The sequence below is a fragment of the Nyctibius grandis genome, chromosome 30 (genome assembly GCF_013368605.1).
Source record: "Nyctibius grandis isolate bNycGra1 chromosome 30, bNycGra1.pri, whole genome shotgun sequence".
Classification (NCBI taxonomy): Eukaryota; Metazoa; Chordata; class Aves; order Nyctibiiformes; family Nyctibiidae; genus Nyctibius; species Nyctibius grandis.
In genome coordinates, this window is record NC_090687.1 from 3,319,947 (window position 1) to 3,343,647 (window position 23,701).

General features: G+C 51.8%; 2 protein-coding genes across 10 annotated transcripts in view; one reads left to right on the forward strand and one right to left on the reverse strand.

The window, feature by feature from the left end:
- The window catches only part of RHBDF1 (rhomboid 5 homolog 1), a 37,122-nt gene extending 15,081 nt beyond the window's left edge, over window positions 1-22,041 (forward strand). For 2 of the 7 annotated variants that reach the window (XM_068420291.1, XM_068420292.1), the window contains exons 2-19: window positions 1,225-1,366; window positions 3,108-3,238; window positions 6,034-6,138; window positions 8,986-9,199; window positions 10,956-11,162; window positions 11,858-11,980; window positions 12,143-12,303; window positions 14,565-14,816; window positions 15,435-15,546; window positions 16,459-16,533; window positions 16,785-16,946; window positions 17,054-17,154; window positions 17,886-17,949; window positions 18,398-18,492; window positions 19,368-19,443; window positions 19,943-20,043; window positions 20,315-20,468; window positions 21,300-21,805. In XM_068420291.1, coding sequence (XP_068276392.1) covers window positions 1,247-1,366; window positions 3,108-3,238; window positions 6,034-6,138; window positions 8,986-9,199; window positions 10,956-11,162; window positions 11,858-11,980; window positions 12,143-12,303; window positions 14,565-14,816; window positions 15,435-15,546; window positions 16,459-16,533; window positions 16,785-16,946; window positions 17,054-17,154; window positions 17,886-17,949; window positions 18,398-18,492; window positions 19,368-19,443; window positions 19,943-20,043; window positions 20,315-20,468; window positions 21,300-21,719 — 2,673 coding nt within the window. In that variant the 5' untranslated portion in view covers window positions 1,225-1,246 and the 3' untranslated portion in view covers window positions 21,720-21,805. Of the gene's footprint in view, window positions 1-1,224; window positions 1,367-1,387; window positions 1,539-3,107; window positions 3,239-6,033; window positions 6,139-8,985; window positions 9,200-10,955; window positions 11,163-11,857; window positions 11,981-12,142; window positions 12,304-14,564; window positions 14,817-15,434; window positions 15,547-16,458; window positions 16,534-16,784; window positions 16,947-17,053; window positions 17,155-17,885; window positions 17,950-18,397; window positions 18,493-19,367; window positions 19,444-19,942; window positions 20,044-20,314; window positions 20,469-21,299 lie in introns of those variants that run through there. The other 5 variants (XM_068420294.1, XM_068420293.1, XM_068420296.1 and 2 more) reach the window with 5 other exon arrangements.
- Window positions 1-23,701, reverse strand: part of SNRNP25 (small nuclear ribonucleoprotein U11/U12 subunit 25) — an 89,883-nt gene that overhangs the window by 64,540 nt on the left and 1,642 nt on the right. Inside the window, exons 5-6 of one of the 3 annotated variants that reach the window (XM_068420314.1) lie at window positions 23,234-23,296; window positions 22,185-22,387 (exon numbers count right to left, since the gene is read on the reverse strand). In XM_068420314.1, the coding sequence (XP_068276415.1) occupies window positions 23,242-23,296 (55 nt within the window). In that variant the 3' untranslated portion in view covers window positions 22,185-22,387; window positions 23,234-23,241. Of the gene's footprint in view, window positions 1-22,184; window positions 22,391-23,233; window positions 23,297-23,701 lie in introns of those variants that run through there. The other 2 variants (XM_068420313.1, XM_068420315.1) reach the window with 2 other exon arrangements.

Here is a 23,701-nt window from a genome sequence, read left to right on the forward strand (position 1 = left end):
AGAAATTGGCTGTGTTAACATTGTAAGAGCACTGAGGTTTAATCCAGAGAGCTTTTCTCCTACTCCCTTTCAAATCATGTGTGCCTGCTAAGTTAACTGGGTGCTTATTCCGTCTGTTCACCATGGTGGGGGAAGAGGCTGGACTCTTGATTTTTTTTGTCCCCTATAGTATCTGTGGCCTCGGACAACGCAAGGAGGGAGCTGGGAGGGAATTGGTTCTGTTGTCCCATTCAGCACACGTGCTTCCCACTGCTAGCTTGAGGTTGCATGTGTGCTGGGAGAGGAAGAAATACGGGCTTGTAGGGTAACTTAGGTTGGAAGGTACCTGTGGAGGTCTCTGAGCTGATCTTCCTCCAATGAAATCTATTTTCTTAATTGTTTCTCTGAGCATGCACAGTAAAGTAGGTGCTCTGCCAGCCTGAAAGAGTCGCGTGGTCCCTGTCCCCCTGCATGCAGCCTAAACAGGAGGAGAAAGCTGCAGTATAATAGAGTGGGCAAGATGACAGCAAGTCACTCCGGTTACTTTGGTGTTTCGGTAACACAGCAGTTTTTATTTAGTACAATATCATTATTATTTATGTATGAAAACCACTCAGTTCAGGATTAATGCCAGTTCTCTAATGTTCATGCTGTGCTTGTATTACTCTGTGCTCTATGTCGTGTTTCTAGAATATGACTGCATTTAAAGGAGATTAGGACCAGCAATGAGAAATGGCCACTTGCTAATTGCTAAGTAGTAGTTAGGTAGGAAAGAGTGGTGCTTGGCTTTGGGTGGGCAAGGGTGCCTGAGTGAGTCACAAGCTGTTTTTAGAGGGAGGTTGGTGGCTTTTGGTACTGCAGTTACTTAGCTGGTTGGACTGGATCCAGATCTCATTAAGATTTAATTCATGGTTTGTTTTTAAGGAATCTGAATCTCACGGTAGTCTCAGCAAATCTTAATGGGAGGTGACTCTCAAACTTGCAACTGTGGTCTCTGGCACCTGGCTCGGGGTCCTGCAGGCCTTAGGAATGCACCATGTCCTCCGAGTGCCTGGTCCTGGCTGACCAGCGCGGGCACAAGCTGTGACACCTGAACCCTCACGAGGAGCTTGGGAACTCGTCCAAGGTGGGACATGGGTCCCATCAGCCACAGCCTGGAGGAGGGCACTCTGCTTGGCCCTGCTGGCACACGCCGTGTCAGGGGTGAGCCTGGCCCCCTCCCGACTGATTTCTCTCCTCTCCTAGGCCTGAGGACAAACGTGGGACGATGTCGGAGGCGCGACACGACAGCACGAGCAGTTTACAGCGGAAGAAGCCACCATGGTTAAAACTGGACATCCCGGTGCCGGTGCCTGTGTCGGTGCCAGAAGAGCCCCAGCCTGTGCAGGTACAGAGGCTGGGGGCAGGAGGGAGGGTCAGCGGAGCCGTGGAGGGGGTGTGCAGAGCCCGACTGCGCTGAGAGCATGCCTGTGCCCGTGGTCTCTGGAAGTCCTGGCTGAGAGAAGGGCAGCGTGTGATGGCAGGTCACGAGGTCATGTGAGAAGGGGCAGAGCCATTGGGTAAATTTATGATCAGTAATTAACTCCCTTTTAAAGGGGATGTGGGAGGGATGAGGGTGGTTTGTTGATGTGCTCAGATCAGTGGACGTGACTGGATGGGGGGATTGTGAAAGTGTCCTGGCTGGGGGATATGGGAGTGAGGTATTCTAACAAGCGTTTCTTAAGGGGACTGGAGGAGACAAACATGAGGGCCTGGAAGTGCTGGAGCTCATGCTGAAATGAGCAGGGAATGAATCTGACTTATGAACAGCCAAGATAATGACAGGCTCTTATCAGTAACAGCAGAGAAAGAATAGTTCCTGGCAGCACAAAGGTGTTACCAGCATGAGGAACATAAGAAAATCATGTGGGATGAGAAATAAGTGACACAGAAGAGTGGTGAGGTAGAGATGGGGTGATAGGTTAATAGGAACTGTGCAAAGTATGAGAGTAAAACATCTGTATTTGTGCTGGGCATAGGAAGAATAACAGGAATTTCTGCTACTGAGTGGCAAAAACTCTCATGTACGGGTGAGACCAGGGTAGGGTGATTGCTGACTGCTCCTGTCACCTTACTGCAGGAGCACAGACTGCCTGCACCAAAGGCAGAGCCGGAGGGGTTCTTGCTGCCCAGCTCCATGGGTGGGGTGCAATGCCTGGGTTCAGTTGCTTACGTGAAAGAATGGTTTAGCCATCAGGGAAATGGAGAGCTGTACAGCTTCCCTGGAGGGGAGTTGAGGAGAAGCTTGTCTTAAGAGGGGAACTTATGTTGCGCTTGGAATAGCAAGGTCTGGCCTCTTCGCCATTCCTTGGTCCAGGGACTAAAATGCACTTCAGTTATGTGACAGCTTCTGGCAGATAAATCTTGGTCTTGGTCTTCCCTTGGAAGGAAAGTGATCAGGGTTCATTCTGCAGGGATTAGAGGTGGAATGCGGGGTTTTAACAGCACAGGTTGAAACCTTCCAAATCACTTATTTAGGGCTTTGATGGACGTTCTCTCGAACATTTAGACCCGAAATGTCTAAATACAGCTGGGCACCTTGTGGAGAGACACTTTGTACTTACGATGGAAGCTGGCGGAGGTGATGTTATCTGGAGGTCCAGCGTGCACAGCACAGGCTGTCAGGATAAGAGTACATAACAGGTTCCTTTGGCTTACAACCTGAGTAGCTATGCGTTGTTTTCACATAAAACATAACAGAAATGTTAAGATTAGTGGAAGTGATTAGCTTTCTGGGCTAAGGGGGCTGGAGTAGCAAGTAGCAGAGACAGTGTCTGACCAGAGATCAGACCTTCACTTACCAGAGGGACAGTCTGCTCAGCCTGCATTTTACAAATGGGAGATGGTGTCTCTGCCAAGCTGATGAAAAATTAATTCAGAGCAGCCCTGGGGAGGCAGTTGGTATGAGCTGAGAACAGTCTGGTGAGTTGTGTCTCGTTAGCTTGATTTTGCTTGCCAACTGCATGCACCCAGCTTGTGGTCGGGGTGTTGGGTGGCTGCTGAATTGCTAACTAAATGTTTCACAACCTGACTGGCTTTGTAGAGCATCACGCTGAGAACACTGACTTCCCTCCTGCTTTTCTTTGCAGCCAACGAGACGTCAGGGCTTTCTGCGAAGTGTGAGCATGCCCGCCGAGAACACCCGTGTGCCCTCCCTGCCTAACGAAGTGCGGAGACCGGTGCTACAACGACAGACCTCAATCACCCAGACCATCAAGAGGTGAGACACTGAGTTCATGGAACCTGCTTTGGTGGATTCTGCCATCCATTGCTATCCTTTATTTGTGGATTTATGGTCCTCTGCTTGTCCCATTGCCTGGCACTTACGTGGCACGCTGTCGCAGCAGGATTAGGTTGTCTCCCTTGTTATCTATTATGAGGTTGCGGAAGAGGGTGGGTGCAGATAGGTCCCCAATCTATAAGCCCAGTGGTGCTATATAGCCTGTTTTTAATAAGTGAAGAGACAAGTCCTGGGAGGAATATTGTGGTGATGAGGACAACGAATGGTTCTTACTGCTCAGAGACAAATTTTGACTGCCCCATGTCCCAGGGAGCTGTCTGTTTCTGAGTAACAAGCATCAGGCCCTGATGTTTAGCTGAGACTGTATGATGTGGTGTGCTGGGCTTGCTTGGGTGCAGTATCTGAGAGCATATGATTGCTGGGGGAGGCAGAAACCCATCCTGAGCAGTCCAGGGCTCTCAGCAGCTTGCCTCCTAGCACTAGCTCACTGGCAGGTCCTTGAGGTGGCTGTGGGGAGTGACGGAGAGTAGGGAGAGGCTGCTCCGGTCCTGTCCCCCACACCTGCGCAGAGGGTTATCCTTTGTCCCCACAACCCAGGGGTCTCTGAGACACGGCCACACAGCTGGATGCTCCTTTGCTCCCTGTGGCAAAGGCTTATCCCAGTTTGTCCAAAGGGAGTGGCTCTCCCAGCTGCTCTCCTGAGATGCCTGGCTTGTATCCCTGGCAGGGCGTCAGGCCTGCCTGGATCCCAGGAGCATCTCTGGAGCTCCACAGGTCAGGGGCACTTTCAGCCATCCAGGCTTCGCCCACTCAAAGGAGCAACTTTCCAGCTATGGGAGAGACTGACCTCCCACACACTGTTTTCCTTTGCCTCAGAAGTTCCCCAGCTGCCTTGGTGGTGAAGCTCCCCCACAGCAGCTTTATGTGATCCTGCTTCTTGTGAGGTTGGGAGGGCTGAGCCGTGGAGCAGTGTCTGCTCTTTTCAGGGCTGTGGGCAGCTTCTGGGCCTGCCTGAGGCTGTCGTTGCACACCTAGACTGCCTCTTCCCTCACCTCCCTGCTCTTGTCCCACTCCTTGCCAGGACAATTAGGCAAGAGCATGTCAAGGATGAGGGGATATCCTGGGAGGGTGCTGCGGAGGTCCTGACAAGAAGCATTGTGCAGGAGAGCCAGGGTAACCTTCTTCCCCAGAGATCCTCACAACTTGCAGCTTGTGTGTAGCGTGGAGAGGCTGGGGAACTGCGAACACTTTGGTGCTGGGGGAACAAATTTGCCCCCAGTGCTACTGCATTATAAACCAGACAAAGCATATGGAGGTGCAGTGAGCAAGGGAGGAGTGCTGGACAGTGGTGGTGAAGCTCCCACACACTGAGGGAGATGCTCATGTCCTGCCTAGCACTGGGGTGGTGGGCAGACACGTGTGGCTGTTGCACCAGCAGACCCTGTGACATGTCTTCCTCTTGCCTGCCCAGGCTGTAATGGCAGTGCTGGGGCTCAGGTTGGTGGCTGCGTCCCTGCCTGTGCTTAATGGTCCGTGTAGGCATTTTGTACCCTGGGAGTACGTGCAGTCCCACAGGGAGTGGCCCAAATGGTTTTGGAAGGCCTCAGAGTCTCCTGCTCAGAGTATGTATGTGGGGGGTTCAATGCTGTTTTGCAGTGCTGAGTTGTCTCACGCAGGCTGTTGTGCAGCACGGGGGGTGGCCAAGTCTCTTCCTCCTGGAGGACTACCAGCTTGTGGGTGACTTCCACAGAGCGCTGTGGGATGTGGGTAGGAGATCAGGTGCCGCAGTGGGAAGGACCTTCCAAGGAGCAGAACTGCAGGAGATGCTCACATGACATGACACTAGCAATAAAAGGATGAAATAAGTGGATCAGAAACAAGGACAGGGAACTGGAAAGTACCAAGGAAAGGCCTAAAATCCTGTGCCTTGTTTAGCAGAGCTAGGGATGCAATGGAGAATTGCAGACCATGCATCCATAAAGGTGTCTTGGGGATTTGTTTTGTGAGTCCAGGGAGGTTGACTGCCAGGTTTCCTGCTTAACACAGCCCCGAGGATGCACAGAATGTGAAACTGTTCTGACAGCAGGACTCCACACCATCCTGTTCCCTGGAGCTTGGAGGATACAGATCAAGTGTGAGCCTAAGGTCAAGCCTGTGTAGTCCAGAACATGGCATGGGAGTGATTCAAGTGCCTGGGTATAGACATCTAACACCACTTCCAGTCTCCTGATGTGTCTGAGATGTCCATGCAAGGCAGCAGACGTGGCACAGACAGACTTGTGCACCAGGCAAGATCCTGCCAGAGTCAACCAGAATGGGCCAAGGGCACTTCCAGTGGCATCAGACACCTGTATCTAAGCAGATCATATCTCATCCTGCTGACACCTCCATAGTTTCACACTCCACTGTCCAAAGCCAGCCAGTGGGATCTGTAGCTGGACATCTGGGCAGAAGGTGTCAGGTCACAGAGGTCTGAGGGTTGAGGGGGATTGCAGCATCCCTGGTATCTTCAAGAGCAATGGGAGATGTACGTCAGAGGTGCAGATGCACCAAAAGGATTCAGCAGCCTCCTGGGTTCAAAGATGGTGTGGCGTGGCTTGAGTCTGGTTGTTTCTCTTAGGTCGTGCTCTCAGCTGGAGGCCGCTGTCATGTGCAGTGTGGCACAACTGCTGCCATTGGGACTATGGAAGGAGACGGGGAGATGCTGGATGCGGGTCGCTGCTCCCCTCCACAGCCCTGCGGGCTCCTTCCCTTCAGCTCTCTTTTCTTTGCAGCAGACAGGTACGGTTTCAAAGGAGTCAGACCCTGCCCGTTCATGGGCACCGGGTGGGCAGGAGTTCCCTGAGAAAGCGGCAGTCCCTGCCCCGATCGTTTTTCAGGTATTGGTAGCACTGAGTGTGAAACCCACCCCTGCATGTGTGTGCAAGGGCTGTTGTGAACTGCACAGATTCTGGCTGTTGCTGGGACCACGTTGCCTTCCCAGGGCTGGCCAGGAGGTCTGCAAACAGGCGGGAGTGAGAAAGTTCATGTGTGCTTCTAACAAAAACCAATTGTCACTCCTACTAAATACGTAGGCAGCTGTCAATAAGTAGCATGGACTAACAAGCTGTCCACCTGCCAGCCTCACTCCCTCCTGCCTTTCCTAACAAGCTGTCAATCTCCTGGTGTTCACTGTAGCTGGAATATCTCCCCAGGGCAGCCATAGCACAGCCTGCCTTTGCTAGCATCAACTCAACATGTGGCATATGCATATGTTAGCCCCAAAACCTCCTTGGGGCAGAAGGGGAGGAGAGGAAGCAGCACTGAACAGATGCTAGTCGTGTTGATCCAGGCAGGGCTCAGAAGCTGGTGAATGGAGTACAGCATCCACTCTTTCCCTGTTGACATCATGGCTTTTTCTAATCCAAATGTGACTGTCTTCTTTTTGAGGTGGAGGTCTTCGTTTGCTTAGCACCAAGGAGACGAGCCACTCCAAGAGTCCAGGGCACAATGGCCCATCAACCAACGCCCCGAGACTGGAGCTCAGTAAACTTTTAAATCAGGCAGACAACATGACTTTGTGCATGGCAGGGACTGCACCTAATGCCCAGGAGTCCATTCCTGTCCTACCTGCCTCACTGCTGCCCTGGGCCAGACGCCAGTCTGGCAATGTGTCCGCCTTTGGTGACTGCTTGTGTTTGGTCTTGGGCTTTCAGGGCTGGTTAGCTCGACGTGATAGAAGAGTGAGAGCTGACTGTTGATGTTGGTTTGTTGCTTGTTACAGTGTTTGAGGGAGTCTGTAGGACGTGATGGGGCTCCCCATCAGGACAGGGGCATTCAGCATCTTACCAGGGTGCTCCAGATACCCTAAACTGTAGTCAGCTCTCCTGGACTATCTTGACTATGATCAGAGAGTAGGACAGCTCTTTACCCTGGCCCTGGACCAGTAGTGGTCTCTGGCAGTTCAGGTGTGGTCCTCAGTGCAAAACAGCTGTGGTGGTGCTTGTCCTTCCGGGTTAGTGGGAGCAGAGTGTCAGAGGGCTCTGAGGCGCAATGGGCCATTCATCAGCAGGCTCGTATGGGTACAAACAACCCTCAGTCCTCTCCCTTTGAGGAGCGGCCCCATGTATGGACTCATCGCCCAGGATCACCTTGGTGTTCAAATACTGGTTACAGCAGTCTACGAGAAGCCCTCGGAGTTGTAGGACTGTTTTGAGGCGTGTGTTGTGCCTGTGCATCTGCACGGCCAGAGCATTCCCTCTGTGCTGTAGGCTTGGTTTGGGTCTGTCAGGCCAGGTGCTGACCCCAGGCCCTTCTGCTCTGAACGGTGAGAAAGATTGCTGGGACGAGATCAGAGCAGTGCTCCAAACAGGCACAAAGCCCCGTCTCTGAGGTCTGGCCCCTGTTGACTTGCTGGAGGCGTTTGGAGACATTTGGGTCAGTGAGGTCAGGTGAGATCTAGCAATGGCCCACACGACCTCACGCCTGCTGAAGGGTCTGTTCTGGATCGTTGGGAGAGTGGGGAAGGCTGAGGGCAATGCATGGTGGTTCGCATCTGGAGGTTTTCCCTGGAAAGGCTGTGGCTTTCAAATTCACATCTTTTTACGTGGTGGCAGGACACCTTCACCTGTTGGTTGATGGTATTTTTGCTCAGTAGGCAGGACTAGTTTCCTGTCTCCAGTGCACTGACTCAGTTCCCCTGTGTGACCTAATTCTAGATTTAACTCAGCCTTTGCTCCAGTGTGTGTTTTAATACTTCCCTTGGGATCTGTGAGGTCTTGCTTCTCAGCAGCTGGAAATCCTGCCCCTGAGCAGGGGGCCTGAGGCCCAGGTTTTGGGTTTGGCTTGGAAGAACTTTCAGGTTTCGACACCTGGGCCAGACAACTGCAGGCTGACACAGCTTGCCATGTCCTGAGGAAGGATTAACCACAATAGGAAAGGCTTGGCAGGGCTGCAATGGTCTTTGTAGGTTTAGGGTACCAGCTGTCCTGCAGTATCTGAAGTAGGTTGTGAGTCTGACTTATCCTGATCCCTCTCTGCCTTCCTTGGGGTTTTGCTTCTGATCCACTGCTCTTCTGTGACAGCAGCCACTTAGCAGCAAACCTACCTCATGGCTGCAACCTTGTGCTCCTACTTCTGCAACCAGCAGCTTGAAACAGTGTGTGTCTACCCGAGCAGAGAACAGGACCACAGCAAACGTTTGCCGTTATGTTACCTTTGAGGAGGATAGAAATCCTGCAGCATGAGATGGAGAAGTTAGGGATATCCTGGGAGTGTGGGGGGAGGCTGGGAGAGAACCATGAATTCTGGTGGCTCTTGGGAGAAGCATCGAACAGTACAATCCCACAATGGGGACCTAGAGCTGGCCTGAAGACGGTAAGTGTTGTCAGTAGTTTTTAAAGAAAAAAAAACCCCTTTCACCAAGTTCTTTTCTGAATTTCTGTTCCACCTCTTTTTCTTTCTTTTTAGAAAAACTCAGAACAAACTGTCCTTTACACACAGTGAATCTCTCCTATCATTTTTCTTCTGTCTTAAGAGCCAGAATGCTGTTGATGGTTGCACATTTCTGGCCAGCATCTGTCAGGTTGCTAAAACCAGCTGAGGACAGGCTGTGATATGCTAGTGGGGAAGAGTTCTGCCTTTGAATTGGGGTGGGCTGGAAGTGACCACCGGGATTTTTGTCTTTTCATGTGCATGGTCCAGTCAAACATAATGTTTCTTTGCACTTGTATGCTGGCATCTTTCAGAGGCACAGCGGATTGGTTTGGGGTGAGCAAAGACAGCGACGCTACTCAGAAATGGCAGAGAAAGAGCCTCCGCCACTGCAGCCTGCGGTATGGGAAGCTGAAACCTCAGGTCATCCGGGAAATGGACTTGCCCAGTCAGGACAATATTTCTCTAACAAGCACAGAGACTCCTCCTCCGCTCTATGTCGGACCCTGCCAGCTGGGCATGCAAAAGGTGAGTAACCTGGGGCAGAGTCAAGGCCATCGCGAGTTTCCTGCACAGTGTCTTTACCACTTTGGCAGCTGTGACCTCTCTGCGGGCTTAGTTCTGCCTGAACATGTCTGGGCTCCATGCTCAGACACTGCTCAAGTCTCAGATGCAGTTTGGCAGACTCCCTCCTTCAGCAGCCTCTCTCCAGTCTCGTTGGCTGAGATCCCTCAGCTGTTGCGGTGATAGGCTCAGAGCCGTGTTTGTCATGTTGACTGTGGTGGTGATGAGATGTCCAAGAGCTCTCAGCTTGGGCTTTTTGCTGCCATTTTGCAAGGACAGAATTCTGTTGTACACAGAGAGGTATCCTGGACCCAAATACACAGTGACAAGCCTGGTATCTCTCAGGACACTTGCCTAGTGGATCCTTGTCCCGAGCAGAACGCAGGCAGTAGCACAGCTACTGTCCTCATAGAAACCTAGTTATGTTTTAGGACTTTGAAAAGCGTCTCTTGCATCAGTGGTACTACAGCTCTGCTCGCGGGTCCTCAGAAGTGGTTTTGGGTGCCTGCAAAGGGCATTTGGTAGCCCCCTACTCGCTGTCTTCGAGTGTGACCCCAAGGGACAAGACCCAGTCAAGCATATCCAGTTACCAGCACTTCAGAACTAACCCACAATATCCCAGCTCTTCCCTTTGCTCCATTCAGTGATTAATCGATGTGGCTGATTACTGTGTATTAGTGAGCACCACTGCGACTTGGGTGAGTGGGGAAGCAAATTCCTTCCAAAGCAGGTTAGTCTGTGACCTGAAGCCTGGCTACATCACTGAAGCAGAGGAAAATATTGTGCATCATTCAATCTAGTTTCACCTTGTTGTGCTCTCTCCTGTTTTCTTACTAGCTGAAGTGTCTTGCAGTTAGTCTTTGGTCACAGGAGACTCAGAAATATTGTTGGGCTCTATGTGAGCTACATTAAGTCAGAACATGGTATCAGTAGGTGTAAGCTTCCTATTGAGTGTGCAACTGTGGGTTAAAAAAAAAGCTTGTAAAACATTAGGATAAAGCATAGAAGTCTTCTGGAAACCACAGCTGTGATGATGTAAGGACAGAGGCAAGGTTTGTAGCTGAAGGCAACATTTTCATTAGGTTGATTCCTATGTTTGGAAGAAGTGAGAGCTTTGGCCTGAAGAGTCCCAAAGAAGGGCTTGCAGCTCCCGGAAGCTTGCCTGCTTTTTCCAGCTGTTATAAATTAATGGAAGCAGATGTAAATACACCGTTAAGCTTCAACAGGATACTGTTTAAGTCCTGGGCTGTCCAGTATCAGAAAGGAAACTAGCTGGAAAAAGAGCATAGCCATTTTCAGGGATTTCTCAAACTCCTGTTCAGACAGCACGTTCTCTGACTGTAGAGCTCACTGCCACAGGAGATGAATGAAAGCAAGAGCTTAGAAAGGGCTGAAGGAGGTTTGGCGTTACCTGTGAACATCAGGACCATTCTGAGTGAAAACAGTCAATACCAATAAAAGAAAAAGAAAAAAAAAAGGGGGGGGCAGTGGAGGAGGTTTGAGGACTTAGGTTTGAGGCTTACAACTAGGGCTTAGCTTGCAACAGGTTATTCCGGATCTCCCTATTGCAGAATTGCTTGTTGGTCCATCCAGCCTGGTTCTTGGTCAGTCCCAGGAGCCAGGCCACTGTCATGGTCTCAAGATGATTGCTTGGAGGGCGGAGGGCTTGGTGGGGAAGGGTTTGGGGGTGAATGGACTGACGGGCTGCTTCTCTCAACAGATCATAGACCCCTTGGCCCGCGGCCGAGCTTTCCGTATAGCTGACGACAATGATGGCTGCAGCATCCCACACACCCCGATCACGCCAGGCGCCACGTCGCTCTGCTCCTTCACCAGCTCGCGCTCAGGGTTCAATCGCCTCCCACGACGGCGGAAACGGGAGTCTGTTGCCAAAATGAGTTTCCGAGCAGCTGCAGCTTTGGTGAAGGTACTGTCTGTGGGAGGGCAGGGACCAGTCTGGTTGCAGGATGGAGCTCTGCCCTGAGAGTGAGCAGAGAGGATGGGAAGAGCAGTGGTTGAGGAGAAGAAACTAAGCCATCTCCTGTTCCGTTTCAGCCATGTGTCTAGGAGGCAGGATTTGCAAGAAGCAGGGGTGATGGCTAGGGGTACAGGTCTTGCTTTCTGTTTATTGGCCTGGGGGCTTTGATTACCACAGCCAGCAGCCTCAGAGCATTCCAGCAGGTCCAGTTCAGCCTGTCTGGACCTCTGAGCAGTCCGTCTGCGTCTGGTCAGCAGTCATGGAAGAGCAGAAGTACCTGAGGCTCTTACTATGCAAGTCTCTTCATCCTGCCACGTGTCTGCTTTCCTGGGCCCAGTGAACTTTTTGCTGTGTTCAGTACCACCCATCACTGCGGTTTGGTCAGAGTCATTGTACAACACGTGGTAGCAGAGCGTGTTGCAAGCCTTACCCACATGGGAGATGGGCACTGTGGATTGAGATGTGGGATAACACCCGTGAGTCTCACCAGGAAGGTGTCACACATCAGCAGGTCTGCTGTGCTCTACACACAAGTGTGAACCAGCTCAGCACTTGGGCTCGCTGTGCTCCGGCTGGGGTGGCCCTGCATGTGCCTGGGATTCTGGTTTCTGGCAGTGACTTGATGCCACTTCCTCTGGCTACAGGGGCGCTCTGTGAAGGACAGCACCCTGAGGAGAGCTCAGCGCCGCAGCTTCACCCCAGCAAGTTTCCTGGAGGAGGACACGGTGGATTTTCCAGATGAGCTCGACACTTCTTTCTTCGCTCGGGTGAGGGGCAGGGCTCTGGCATGGTACTGGCCTCAGAGGCAGTGCAAGACTCTGGGTCTGGCAGGATTGTGTGTTGCAGAGAGCAGCACTGCTTTCTGCCAGGGCTGGTGTCTCAAATGTGATGCTGGCTTCTTCTGATGGGACTTCTGTTTCTCTGCCCAGGAAGGAGTCCTTCATGAGGAGCTCTCTACTTATCCAGATGAAGTGTTCGAGTCGCCATCAGAAGCTGCAATCAAAGATGCTGAGATGAAACCTCCGGATCAGACAGATCTCACAGGAGGTGCCTTGGACAAAAATGAGCTTGAAAGAAGCCACTTGCTACTGTGAGTATCTTCCTGGAAGCTGCCAAAGCCTAAAATGGGGTGGCCAACCCATTCAGAGTGGGACCTCCTGCATGGAGGAAGCCAGGATCTGAGTGCTGTGGGTGCTTGGTGCAGAGCTCAAAGAGCAGTCCAGTGATGGGTTTTCTTTAAACCCAGCTTAAGACCTCCTGCCCCTGCTACCTGTGAATGTGAAAGGTGACTCTGAGGCCACCTCTGCAATCTCTTCAGCAACTTCCAACCTCACATGATGTGTTTTGGAGACTGTATCATGCCTTGAGGAAACAAAAGACACTTTAAATCAGCTGTGAGGATGCTGGGGGGCCAGCCTTCAGCTATGGGAACATAGCAAAGATGAGAAGGCTGTTGCCATTGCCACAGTCACCAGGAACTGTTGTCCTGCTCCAAGGAGCCGTGTGAAGCATTGCTGAGTGTCGAGCTGGGCTACATTCCTCACTTGAAACAAGAGAAAGGTGTGGCACTGATGCTGAGAGCCCTACAAATATGTGGGTGGTACTGTACTGTATGCCTAGATTTTTTCCACCTGAGTAACTGGTACTGAGTAATTGCTCTGTGTCGTTTCCGAGTCAGCTCTAGCTTATCTGGTAGCTCACCCCAGCAGAGAGCTCCACTGGGTGTGAAGATGGAGCAGACAGGGAGGTCCTTGTTGTGGTTCTGCTGCTCATGGCCCATCTTGCTGTGTTGGCGCTTTCCCTTCAAGTGTTTCCAAGAACTTGACTCAGTCTTAACATAAGTGGAAGCAGCAAATGGTGGGAGTTTGTTGTCACTCCTCTGAGATGGTCTCGGTCTTCTTGGCTCCATTTGAATCTTCTCAAATAGTTTTATTATTGAGGAAAATACATTTCTTTTACACTTTGGAGAACTGTTATCAGAATCATAGTTGGGTGTCCTTTTAGGTGGCCAGGTGTTTATTTTGGCATAGGCTGATAGCCCAGCACTGGAAATGTTGGGAAACAGCGCATCCATAACACAGAAACCACTTGAACTGTGGGGGCGAGAGCGGGCTGCAGTGGAATCTGCACTTTCTGTTGGAGAAGGACTTCCCCAGGGGGAGGTGGGACTTCCAGCTTTATAAAAATGCACCTTCTGCAAGGTGCAATATTGAAAATAGCTGAAGTTTCACAGTGGTGTTTTTGGCTAAAGAGGTTCAGATTCTCCCTCGTCCTGTTGCCTGTCCGTACTTCAGAGCTGTCATGATGTCTCCAAGATGCTCTAGTGATCTTTCACTAATTTTTCAGCTGGTTTCTCTGACCACTTCTGACAACCTTTGTCCTTGTGCACGTGGGGTCACGTAGGAAGCCAGAGGAGGTACATGACTAGGGCACATGCCAGGGACATGCTTACTACAGTGCAAGGCAGCAAGTGAGGGTGAAATGGGAGGTAGGTTTCTTTTTGGTCAGGGTCTGAGTGCTGCAGCCCTGACCTCCAGGCTGCTGTGTGAGAGCAAGGAAATACAACAACATCTGAATATGATGACTTACAAAGCAGGTACTATTCACCAGTGGCTTGTGCAATGTTCATCACATACTCTAGTTTGGTAAAAAAGCCTTCCTTTAGACAGGGGTGCTTGGGATTTTTATTGTCTTGTTGATGCCTGGTTTTGTTGTTCTCCCAAAAAATGCACACCTCGGTGCAAATAAAGGGAGGAACGCGAGACAGATTGTGAGAGGTAACTGGCACAGCTTGCAGCACGTGACAGTGTCACTTGCTTGGTGTGGGAAGCTGCTTGGATTCCTGCTCTTCTCCTCTGTCCGATTTGGTGGGAATGGGGGTTTGACTTGCCTGTCAGGTCAGGGCAAAGTGCTTCAAGGGTGGGGACTTCCACTGCTGGGCTAAACTACACTTCCATTTCGTAGCAGAGAGCAGAGTAAGAGGAATGAAGTAGAGGAGGAAATAGATGTGCATGAGGCTGCAGATGTGCCCAGCTGCAGCCTCCCCATTTTAGCTTGTTGTTGAAACACTTCTTTAAAGCCTTGAGAGCTCCTTGTTGGTGGGGCTTAGTTTGGCACAGCTGCCTTGTGCCACCTTCTGCATGTAGTCCTGTGCTTTCATCAACTGGCACTGCGTAACCCTTTGAAGTACAGCTTCCACTTCAGGGCACCTCGTCTGCCCTCAGCTGCTGCTCAGCCCAGCTGTGGTGGGACAGGCAGAGGGTCTGCTGCCACCAAAGACCAGGGAAGGGCTGGTCCGCGTTGCTGTGCCGTGCAGAAGGAAACCATTGCTGTCCCGCTTTTTTATTTCAGTCCACTGGAGCGAGGCTGGAGGAAGCAAAAGGATGGGGCCCTGGCCCAGCCCAAGGTCCGCTTGCGGCAGGAGGTGGTGAGCGTGAGCCCACAGAAGCGTGGCCAGCGCATCGCCGTCCCCGTCAGGAAGCTCTTCGCCAAGGAGAAGAGGCCGTACGGCCTGGGCATGGTGGGGAAGCTGACAAACCGCACGTACCGCAAGCGCATCGACAGCTATGTCAAGCGGCAGATTGAGGACATGGATGATCACAGGTGAGAGCTGCAGTCACAGAAGAGGTCCCAACAAAACTAGAGAGTGAGTGATTGCTGTTGCCCCTTACTGACTCAGGTCACTGCCTCGGGGTGGTTGGGTGAAACCTGCTGCTAAAACCCCCTGGTCTGTATCCCTGACGTACAGTGCAAACTGCAGCAGACAGCAGCATGTTGGCATCACTGTGCACTGGGAGCTCACCCTGCTCCTCACGTTGCTTTGGGTGTCTGTATCTCTACTACCTGGAGGGACTGCAGATCTCTGCCCCATGACCACTGTCCTGTGATGAACAGGAAGGCTCAGGTATCCCTGCCTCTGATCGTTCCCCTAAAGTCATTGTTTCAGACCCACAGCACACTTTGGCATCAGGCTTATGTGTTCTCATGGATGTTTTCTTGGGAGAGGGTGGCTTGCCCAGTGTAATGTGGGAGTTGCAGTAAACAGGGTCTGTCTGCAGCAAGACCTTAGGTTATTGCCTCCGGTCTTGTGCATCCTGGCCCTGTACCCCAGATTCTGCCAAGGTGCCTGGGGAAAAATAGCAGCTTTTCTCCTGTATTCTGTGAGTAGATGTAATATGCCTGGGTTTCTGCCTCTGATCTTTTCCCTTTCCCTCCATCCAGGCCTTTCTTCACTTACTGGGTCACCTTTGTGCACTCACTCATCACCATCCTCGCTGTGTGCATCTACGGCATTGCCCCTGTGGGGTTCTCACAACATGAAACTGTTGATTCAGTAAGTAAATCCCCCAACTTGCCTGGAGTGTGATTGTGTTCTCAGCCTTCAGCTGCTGGCTTTTGTGTCATAGTCTTCAGTATATTGGCTACTTGCCTGAGGGCCTTGATGGCTGGATGCTGGGTGTCCAGCCTTGGGGGCTGCCTGCAGCATCTCTGTGAGTCTCCACACCACCTTCTCTCCCTCCTGCAGCCACATTGCTCTTGACATCAAATTATATCTGGCACAAAGCATGGTGGGCTCTTTGCAGGCTCTGGTTGTGTCTCTGCTGGGAGCCCTTTCAAACAACTAGTTCTCCTCCTGGTGGAGACCAGAAGGATCTTCATGGCAGGGAAATATTTCAAACCTGAGTTAAATTTTTGCAACAGTTGCAGGATTTTGCTTCTGCCAGGAGCAAAACTGAACTGTCTGACTTTGAGAGCTGATCTTGAAGCTGTTTGTAGCCTTCCCACATGTTGTTAAAGGTCTCTGGGGTATGTATCTCTACAGCCATATCCCCACTCCATGCAGGGGATGCCCTGGGGAGCTTCTCATCTATGTCTGGCAACTTTCAGAGCACTGTCACCAGCACCTGGGCCTATGCTGCTGGCAGGCACTGCTTATGCTTCTGAGCTGTGTGGAAATTTTTGCAGGCTCTCAAGCCACTCCCAGGTCTCCAGGCCCTGGGATTTCTTGAAAGTTGAAGTAGCCAGAGATAGACATTTTAAATGAAATCTTAAGATGGAGGTGCCCACGCCTTGATGGGGGTTTACCTGTGATCCTGCAAAAGAGCAGTTTGAGAGAACCCCGTGCCCAGTCATTGGCTGTGGGGATTTCTGTGCATCCTGGGTGCTGTTTTCGCCAGCCCCTGCTGCTTGCCCTGCTGACCCTGTGGGCAGGAGCTCATGGGGCTCTTGCTTTCTCTCCGTGCAGGTCCTACGAAACAGAGGGGTTTATGAGAATGTCAAATACGTTCAGCAGGAAAACTTCTGGATCGGCCCCAGCTCAGTGAGTGCCATTGGCTGGGACTGTTGGTGGGCTGATGGGGAGCTGTGTGCTGCAGCCATGGCACTTGTTCTGGGCTTGCCTTCTTCAGCTATTGAGAGTATGCCTGATATGTGTTGGGCTTCATCATGCAGGACTTGGCCCTGGTCCTTTGAGTCCTGATGGGGGTACCCCTCGCAGTTCCCCCAGCCTGCTCTGCCCCAGGCGGTCATTGCCTGCCCCTCGGCTGAGCTGAGTGTTTCCATCTCTGGCAGGAGGCCCTGATCCATCTAGGGGCCAAGTTCTCGCCGTGCATGAGGCAGGACCAGCAAGTGCACAGCTTCATCAGCGCCAAGCGGGAGAAGGAGAAGCACTCGGCCTGCTGCGTGCGGAACGACAAGTCAGGCTGCGTGCAGACCTCGGAGGAGGAGTGCTCGGTGAGTGTGGTGGCCCCTTTCGTGCTGTCCCTGCAGGCTCAGGGCTACTTCTGTTGGTGCTTCTCCCACCCTGGCCTTCATGGTGATGCCTCTCCTCTCTCCTGCAGTCCACGCTGGCCGTGTGGGTGAAGTGGCCCCATCACCCCAGCACACCAATGCTGGCAGGAAGCAAGAGGCAATTTGGGTCTGTTTGTCATCAGGACCCCAGGTAGGTCCTGCCTAGCCCAGCTGCCATCCTAGGGGGGACAGGGCTGCTGTGCCAGTAGAGTCAGAGAGGCTTGTGGTCCCAGGGGGGTTGATTGCTGGATGGGACAGCAGCTGCTCTGGAGACCAAGGGACACAGAGGCAGTGATGTCCCTACCTGCCCCGACAGCTGCAGGGGAGGCTGATGCAGAGCATGATCATGTTTCTGCTCACCCCTAGTCTCCATTGTTCCTGGCTGCCCACCTGCACAGTGACCTGTTGTGAGCTGTGGGTGCCTTCCTCATCCCTCTCCCCCTCCTCAGCTGTTCCCCACACAGCCTCCCTTCTTGGGGTACAGCAGTCACATTCCCAGCAGACCTCCACCCCAGAGCCCTGCCAGGGGCTGGATGCCACAGTACACCTTTGCCCTTGGTCACCATGGGCTGGGACCAGCTGAATGCCCACCTTTGGTGCTGCGTGCACCTGGGGAGGAGCCAGTGAGTTGCTGGGCAGCTGCATGCTCTTGGACAGCTGCCTTTGTGCTGAAGCCATGATCTCTGCTTGCTGCAAGGAGGCTGTGGCTTTGATCAGCACAGCCTTGTGTCACCAGCATGTCACCAGCCCCTTGCCAGGGACAGAGGGGAGCTGTGGGACCGCAGCCTGGGGGCAGGAACAGTGTGGTGGCGCCCTGGGGCATCCTGCCTGCTGCTGGGGAAGGTTATTTCTCAGGCTGATCTCTGCTTTCTGTTGCTGCAGGGTATGTGAGCAGCCAGCCTCGATGGAGCCGCATGAGTGGCCGGATGACATCACCAAATGGCCGGTGAGCATTGCCGGTGGCACAGAGCCTGTACGGGCAGCTGGAATATGGCATTTGCATCCCACTGTGCAGAGCCACAGCTGTGTGGTAGAAATGGGGGTCTCTGGTGCAGCCTCCTGCTTGTTGTCACAAACACCAGATCAGGGCAGCCATGGCTTTGTCTAGCCAAGGCTCAAAGCCGTCCAACAACAAAAGTTGCCGTGTGCCAACTAAAGCCCTGGGCCCTGCCAAGGTGATAGGGTGGTGGAGACCGACTCAGCCTTGGGGCTGTTTTCATCCCTCAGCTGAGAGGAGGTGTTGATTGAGGCTCAGGCAGCATCCTCCTGTCAGAGGGAGGCCTTGGGAGGCCCGTGCCTGTGGGACTGGCTTCTTCCCAAGGGGCTGTTTTGGCTTTACCCAGGCAGCAAGCAGAGCCACAGCTGTCTGGCTAGAGCCTGTTGTTGTTTTCCAGATCTGCACAAAAAACAGTGCTGGGAATTACACCAACCACCTTCACATGGACTGCGTGATTACAGGCCGGCCCTGCTGCATTGGGACCAAAGGAAGGTAATGAATTTTACCTGTATGGAGAGGGGCTTGGTGTTGGGGTGAGACACAGGAGGCCCTTTTCAGGTTGTAGACCCAGCTCTTTGTCCGTCTTGTCCTTCCCACACGCAGCCTGAGCTGGGCTGGGGAGTTGGACAAGGAGCTGTGACAGGTCTCTCAGAGGGAGCAGGACTCTGGGATGAGCAAGAGATAAAAGCCAGCCTGAGTCTTCGGTGCGGCAGGGTATCTCACTCATCTGGTCCTGCAGTTTGGAGGGACTCAGATCCCAGGGATTAAATACTCCTGCTCGGGTGTTCTGCACTTTTCCTTAGGAGTGGCCAGCTTGGTCCTGACAGGCTACATTGGCCCCAGCCCGGAGTCCCTGAGCACTCAAGGAGGTGTCAGGAAACAACCTGCTCTGGGTTTGCCAAGGAAGAAGATGCTGTTCTTCCTTATGTTGCTCCTCACCTTGAGTAGTTACCCAGTGCTTGGGCCTGGCTTTCCCTGAACGAGAGAAAAATCAGTGCTGCCGCATGATGTTTCTCTGTCCCTGAAAGTCATGACCAGGATGCTCTTGGCCTAGCCCCCGCCTCTCCACTCTGTCGGCTACAGAGGCACAAGAGTCCCCCAGCCCTGGAGCCACAGCTTCCCTAAGCTCTGGTGGTTCTTTCTCAGCTGTAAATAGCTCAGCTTTAGCACTGGGCTCAAATGGGCGTGTATTAGTGCATCTGCTGCAGAGACACCACAGCATGTCAGGGGCAGCTGAAGGCCTCAGTTCTCATAGGCAGACTTGGGATGAGACAAGGGGGAGTGGGGCACATGGGAGGGCACAGGATGGTCCATTGTGCCTTCCACATGTGACTTGTTCCCATTTTGATTATTTATGCCCCCTCCAGGTGTGAAATAACCTCCCGAGAGTATTGTGAATTTATGCGGGGCTATTTCCATGAGGAGGCAACTCTGTGCTCTCAGGTAAGTGCAGAGCTGGGGGCTTGTATGGCTGCCCTTCTCCCTTCTGTTGCCCTTAGCAGCTTGGCAAGATCTGGGGGTGACTGTGCTGCAGTGTAGGTGGGGGTCCTGTCCCACCCTGAGCCCAGGGTAAGGTGCTGATCCAGACTGTGGTGGCAGAGCTGCTGCATCTGTCCCTCTTTGGGAACCAGCTTAGGACTTGGGCTGGCAGCTGTGAAAGCCCAACACAGGACTGCTGTGGAAGCAGCAGGAGAATGCAACCTTCCTGCTCTATTGGCAAGCAAAGGTGGATGTCTCAGGTGAGGTGAAGAATGAGGGTATAAAGCTGCCACAGGGAATGGGTGGGGTCAGGTATAACTTGGTGTTGGAGACAAGGGTTGGGACTTGATAAAAGCGGAGAAGAGGGAGGAGAGCCCCTCTGTCAGAGCTAACTGCAGGCGCTGCCCTGGCCTTGATAAGGGCCATGCTGGCTGGCACTCCTCACACCCCCCTTCTGCCCTAGGTGCACTGCATGGATGACGTCTGTGGACTCCTTCCTTTCCTGAATCCAGAAGTCCCTGACCAGTTCTACCGCCTCTGGCTCTCGCTTTTCCTCCATGCTGGGTAAGCATAGGCATAAAACTTCCAGTCTGGGTGGGGAACCCTGCACCCTGGGAGTGCTGTGAGGCTTGTTCTGGCAGTCCCTTCCCCGGGGGAAACAGAGGTGCTGAGCTGTTGTCGCTGCTGAGGTTTACCATGCTGTGTTTGCTGGGAGGGGTATTAGAGGTGTGGGCAAGGCCAGAGCAGGAGCTCTCAGCAAGGCTCGGCAAAGAACACAAGCACAGGGGTGACTTCAGTGGCTGCTGCTTCAGCTCCTGTACTCTGAACTTGGCAGGATCCTGCACTGTCTGGTTTCAGTCTGTTTCCAAATGACGATCCTGCGGGACCTAGAGAAGCTGGCAGGATGGCATCGCATCTCTATCATCTACCTGCTCAGTGGCATCACTGGGAACCTTGCCAGTGCAATATTTCTACCCTACAGAGCAGAGGTGGGTCTCCTGTAGACTAGGGTGCTGGTAACTTGCCCTGAACACACACCTTCTCTACAGGCCTGTGCCTCTCTGGCAGATACCAGAGCTGGGCTTATCTCTGCAGCACGTCCCTTGTGCAGATTTGTAGCTAGAAGATGGCACCACACCATCATCTAGCTGCTGAGCAATAACATCCCCCCCGAGTACCCTGGGCTTTCCCAAGTGACTGACCCAGTCTGGCTGCAGTAAGGCAGCTACCTCTCATAATGAATGGGGAGTTTGTCCAATCACAGGATAAAAGAGGCCCCTGGCAGGCTGAGAATTGAGATCTGTACCTGGTGCCAGAGACCCTCCACGTGTGAGTGGCAGGCAGGAGACAGGCAAAGAGCAGAGCTTACCTTTCCCAGACTGTCCAGGACTGTCCCTGTCCACATGTCACAGCTGGAGAAGCCTGATGTGACCATCCAGCTTCACTTTAGAAGATTGCATGGCAGGACCTAGAGGACTATCTTTGAGGTCCTTCAATAAAGAAAAGTGCATGATGGAAGCAAGGAGATTGTCTTCAAGGACTTCTCCACTCTCACAACTCAGACCAGATCTGCCCTTCTTAGATACAAAGTCTGTTCTGGCCATTGCTGGCCTCACACCTACCTTGATCCTATGATCAGACCAGGCCCCTTTACTCCTTGAACCCCATTACAAGGATGAAGTTGCAGGCTGCAGCATCTCTTTCCCAAGAAACACTGAACAAGGAGTTGAATGATAAATAACTGTAATGCCTGGAGCTGGCTGCAGAAGCCAGGCAGATGGCATGTGCCTGATGTTACCTGTAATGCTCTTCTTCTGCAGGTTGGCCCTGCAGGATCCCAGTTTGGGATTCTGGCCTGTCTCTTTGTGGAGCTCTTCCAGAGTTGGCAAATCCTGGCACGCCCATGGAGGGCTTTCTTCAAGCTGCTGGCTGTGGTGCTCTTTCTTTTTGCCTTTGGCCTCCTGCCTTGGATTGATAATTTTGCTCACATTTCAGGATTTATCAGTGGTTTCTTCCTCTCCTTTGCCTTCCTGCCCTACATTAGCTTTGGGAAGTTTGATTTATATAGGAAGCGATGCCAAATTATAGTTTTCCAGCTCATCTTCATTGCACTCTTCTCAGGACTTGTGATTCTGTTCTATTTCTACCCCATCAAGTGCGAGTGGTGCGAGTTCCTTACTTGTATACCATTCACAGACAAATTCTGCGAGAAATACGACCTGGATGCACAGCTCCACTGAAAGGCAAAGACTGGCTTCTCGAGCAGGCACTGGAGATGGACTGTCTTTGCATTTGCTGTGCCAGTTCCACGTGGACAAAGCCTCTAATCCCATGACACTTCTAACCCTGCCCGTGGTTAATTTAAACTGTCTCCTTAGCACTTGGCAGGCATGTTTTGCCTTATCTCAGAAGACTCTGAAAACAGAACGTTTGTGCCTTGTTCAATTGTATTGAACCTTTTCTGCTGCCATTATTTTTATTACACTAGTTTCAATACTACATTTTTAACCAGAGTTGTTTACTACTGCTAAGGTGGTGATTAAATGGTAAGGTAGCGTTTTAGCTACTGTGAATTGTTCTGCAGAGTCTGTGGCTATGTTTGTTACCTGTGCTGTTTCATGTACCAGTAGAACCAATCCTTTTCTAGCACCCAAAACAAGTCAGACACAGATTTGCAGCTGGAAATAAGGGCCTTTAAAGCCTCAGAAAATTAAAGGGTCTCTTTAATTGCTGAAAGTGCATTCCACATACAGCTTAGAGGCAGATATTTCAAATAGCAACTGCAAAAACCATGTGATAATGTTCATTCAGCTGGAGTCTGTTTCTCTTTGAAATGTTACAACCTTTTCCTCCAGGAAAGTGCTGCATCCACAGTCTGGTCTTGGCAAGGCTGGATTCTCTGCTCTCTCTGCTAAAGAAAGAAAATATTTGGCAGTGACAATAGTAACTGCATGCTGGGCTCTCTTATCCCCACACTACCACACCTGGACAGTCCAGGGCCAGATCAGCCAGTGCCACAGGTGACTGGTGGTCCTAGGCACCATGGGGCAGGTGGCTTCTGTACAGCACACATTTTATTACACGAGGTGTTACAAATGTGGCAGCGTTGAAAGAAGAAAAAAAGTTACTGTGGTCACAAAGCAACAGTTTCTAACCCAGCTAGCTGGAGCCATGAAACAAAAAAAACAAGGGTTGGGAAAAGCTGCGGTTACCACTGCTCTTCAGACACTGTGAGTGTGTTTTTAGATGTGAAGGGGAAGCAGTTACAAATTTTTAAACTTACAAAGCTTGAGAGTCTTGGCCACATCTTGTGTTTGTGTGCACAACTTTCTAAAAATAGCAGTATAATATCAGAATTCTGTCTACATGGGTTACAAACAGGTAAATATACATGCTACTAGTGCTTCCTGTGCTGGAAGTGTTCTTAAATGCATCAGTTGCACAGAAATATCATGACCAAAAGTTGTCTCGTTGTGTGTCCTGTCTTCTGAGAACAATGCATCTGTTGAACTCGTTTCTATAATCCAGAAAACAGAGAAACTGGGAGTCAAAAACTACAGGATGTGTAAGCTGAGGTGTGGCTATGGAACCAGACCAGAGCCAGGGCACAAGCCCTAGTGCAGACACGGGCACTCAGAAATGCTCTGCTAGGCCGTGCTGAGCAGCAACACCAGCTGCTCTGAGCCTCAACACTACAGCCTGGGTAAAACCAAGATGAAGAATTAGGAGCTGTTAATGGATATTCAGCACTTACCTGACAGGTTACTTACGAAGCTTCTTGATGAAGCTGACCTCATCCCGGTTTCTGATGCCATACCTGAACAGAGAGTTATGCTGTTATATGCCGTTTTCCCAGGAACCACAACCTCTGAAATCTTACAGCCTCCTCTTTCCCAGGGGAGACAGACTCCTACGCTCATGTGCTGTGCTCTAATGCAGGACAAGTTAAAATTCTCACTTGTGTATGCAGAACATGCGGCCAGCACTGAAGGATCTGATCATCTGCCTTTTTAATGGCAACACCCCCTTGAATGCAACATCTATCACCCATGGCTCAGTCTTTCGAGGACAGCTTTGATTAGGGCTGTCTTGCTAAATTTTTAATACTTCAGACAAGGTTTTCTTGCCAGTCTGCACGCAGGCGGGCATACCCAGCACTGCTGTATGCAACAGCTAGAGTGCTCAGAAGCACCTCCTGCCTCCTTGCCCCGAGAATGGGCAT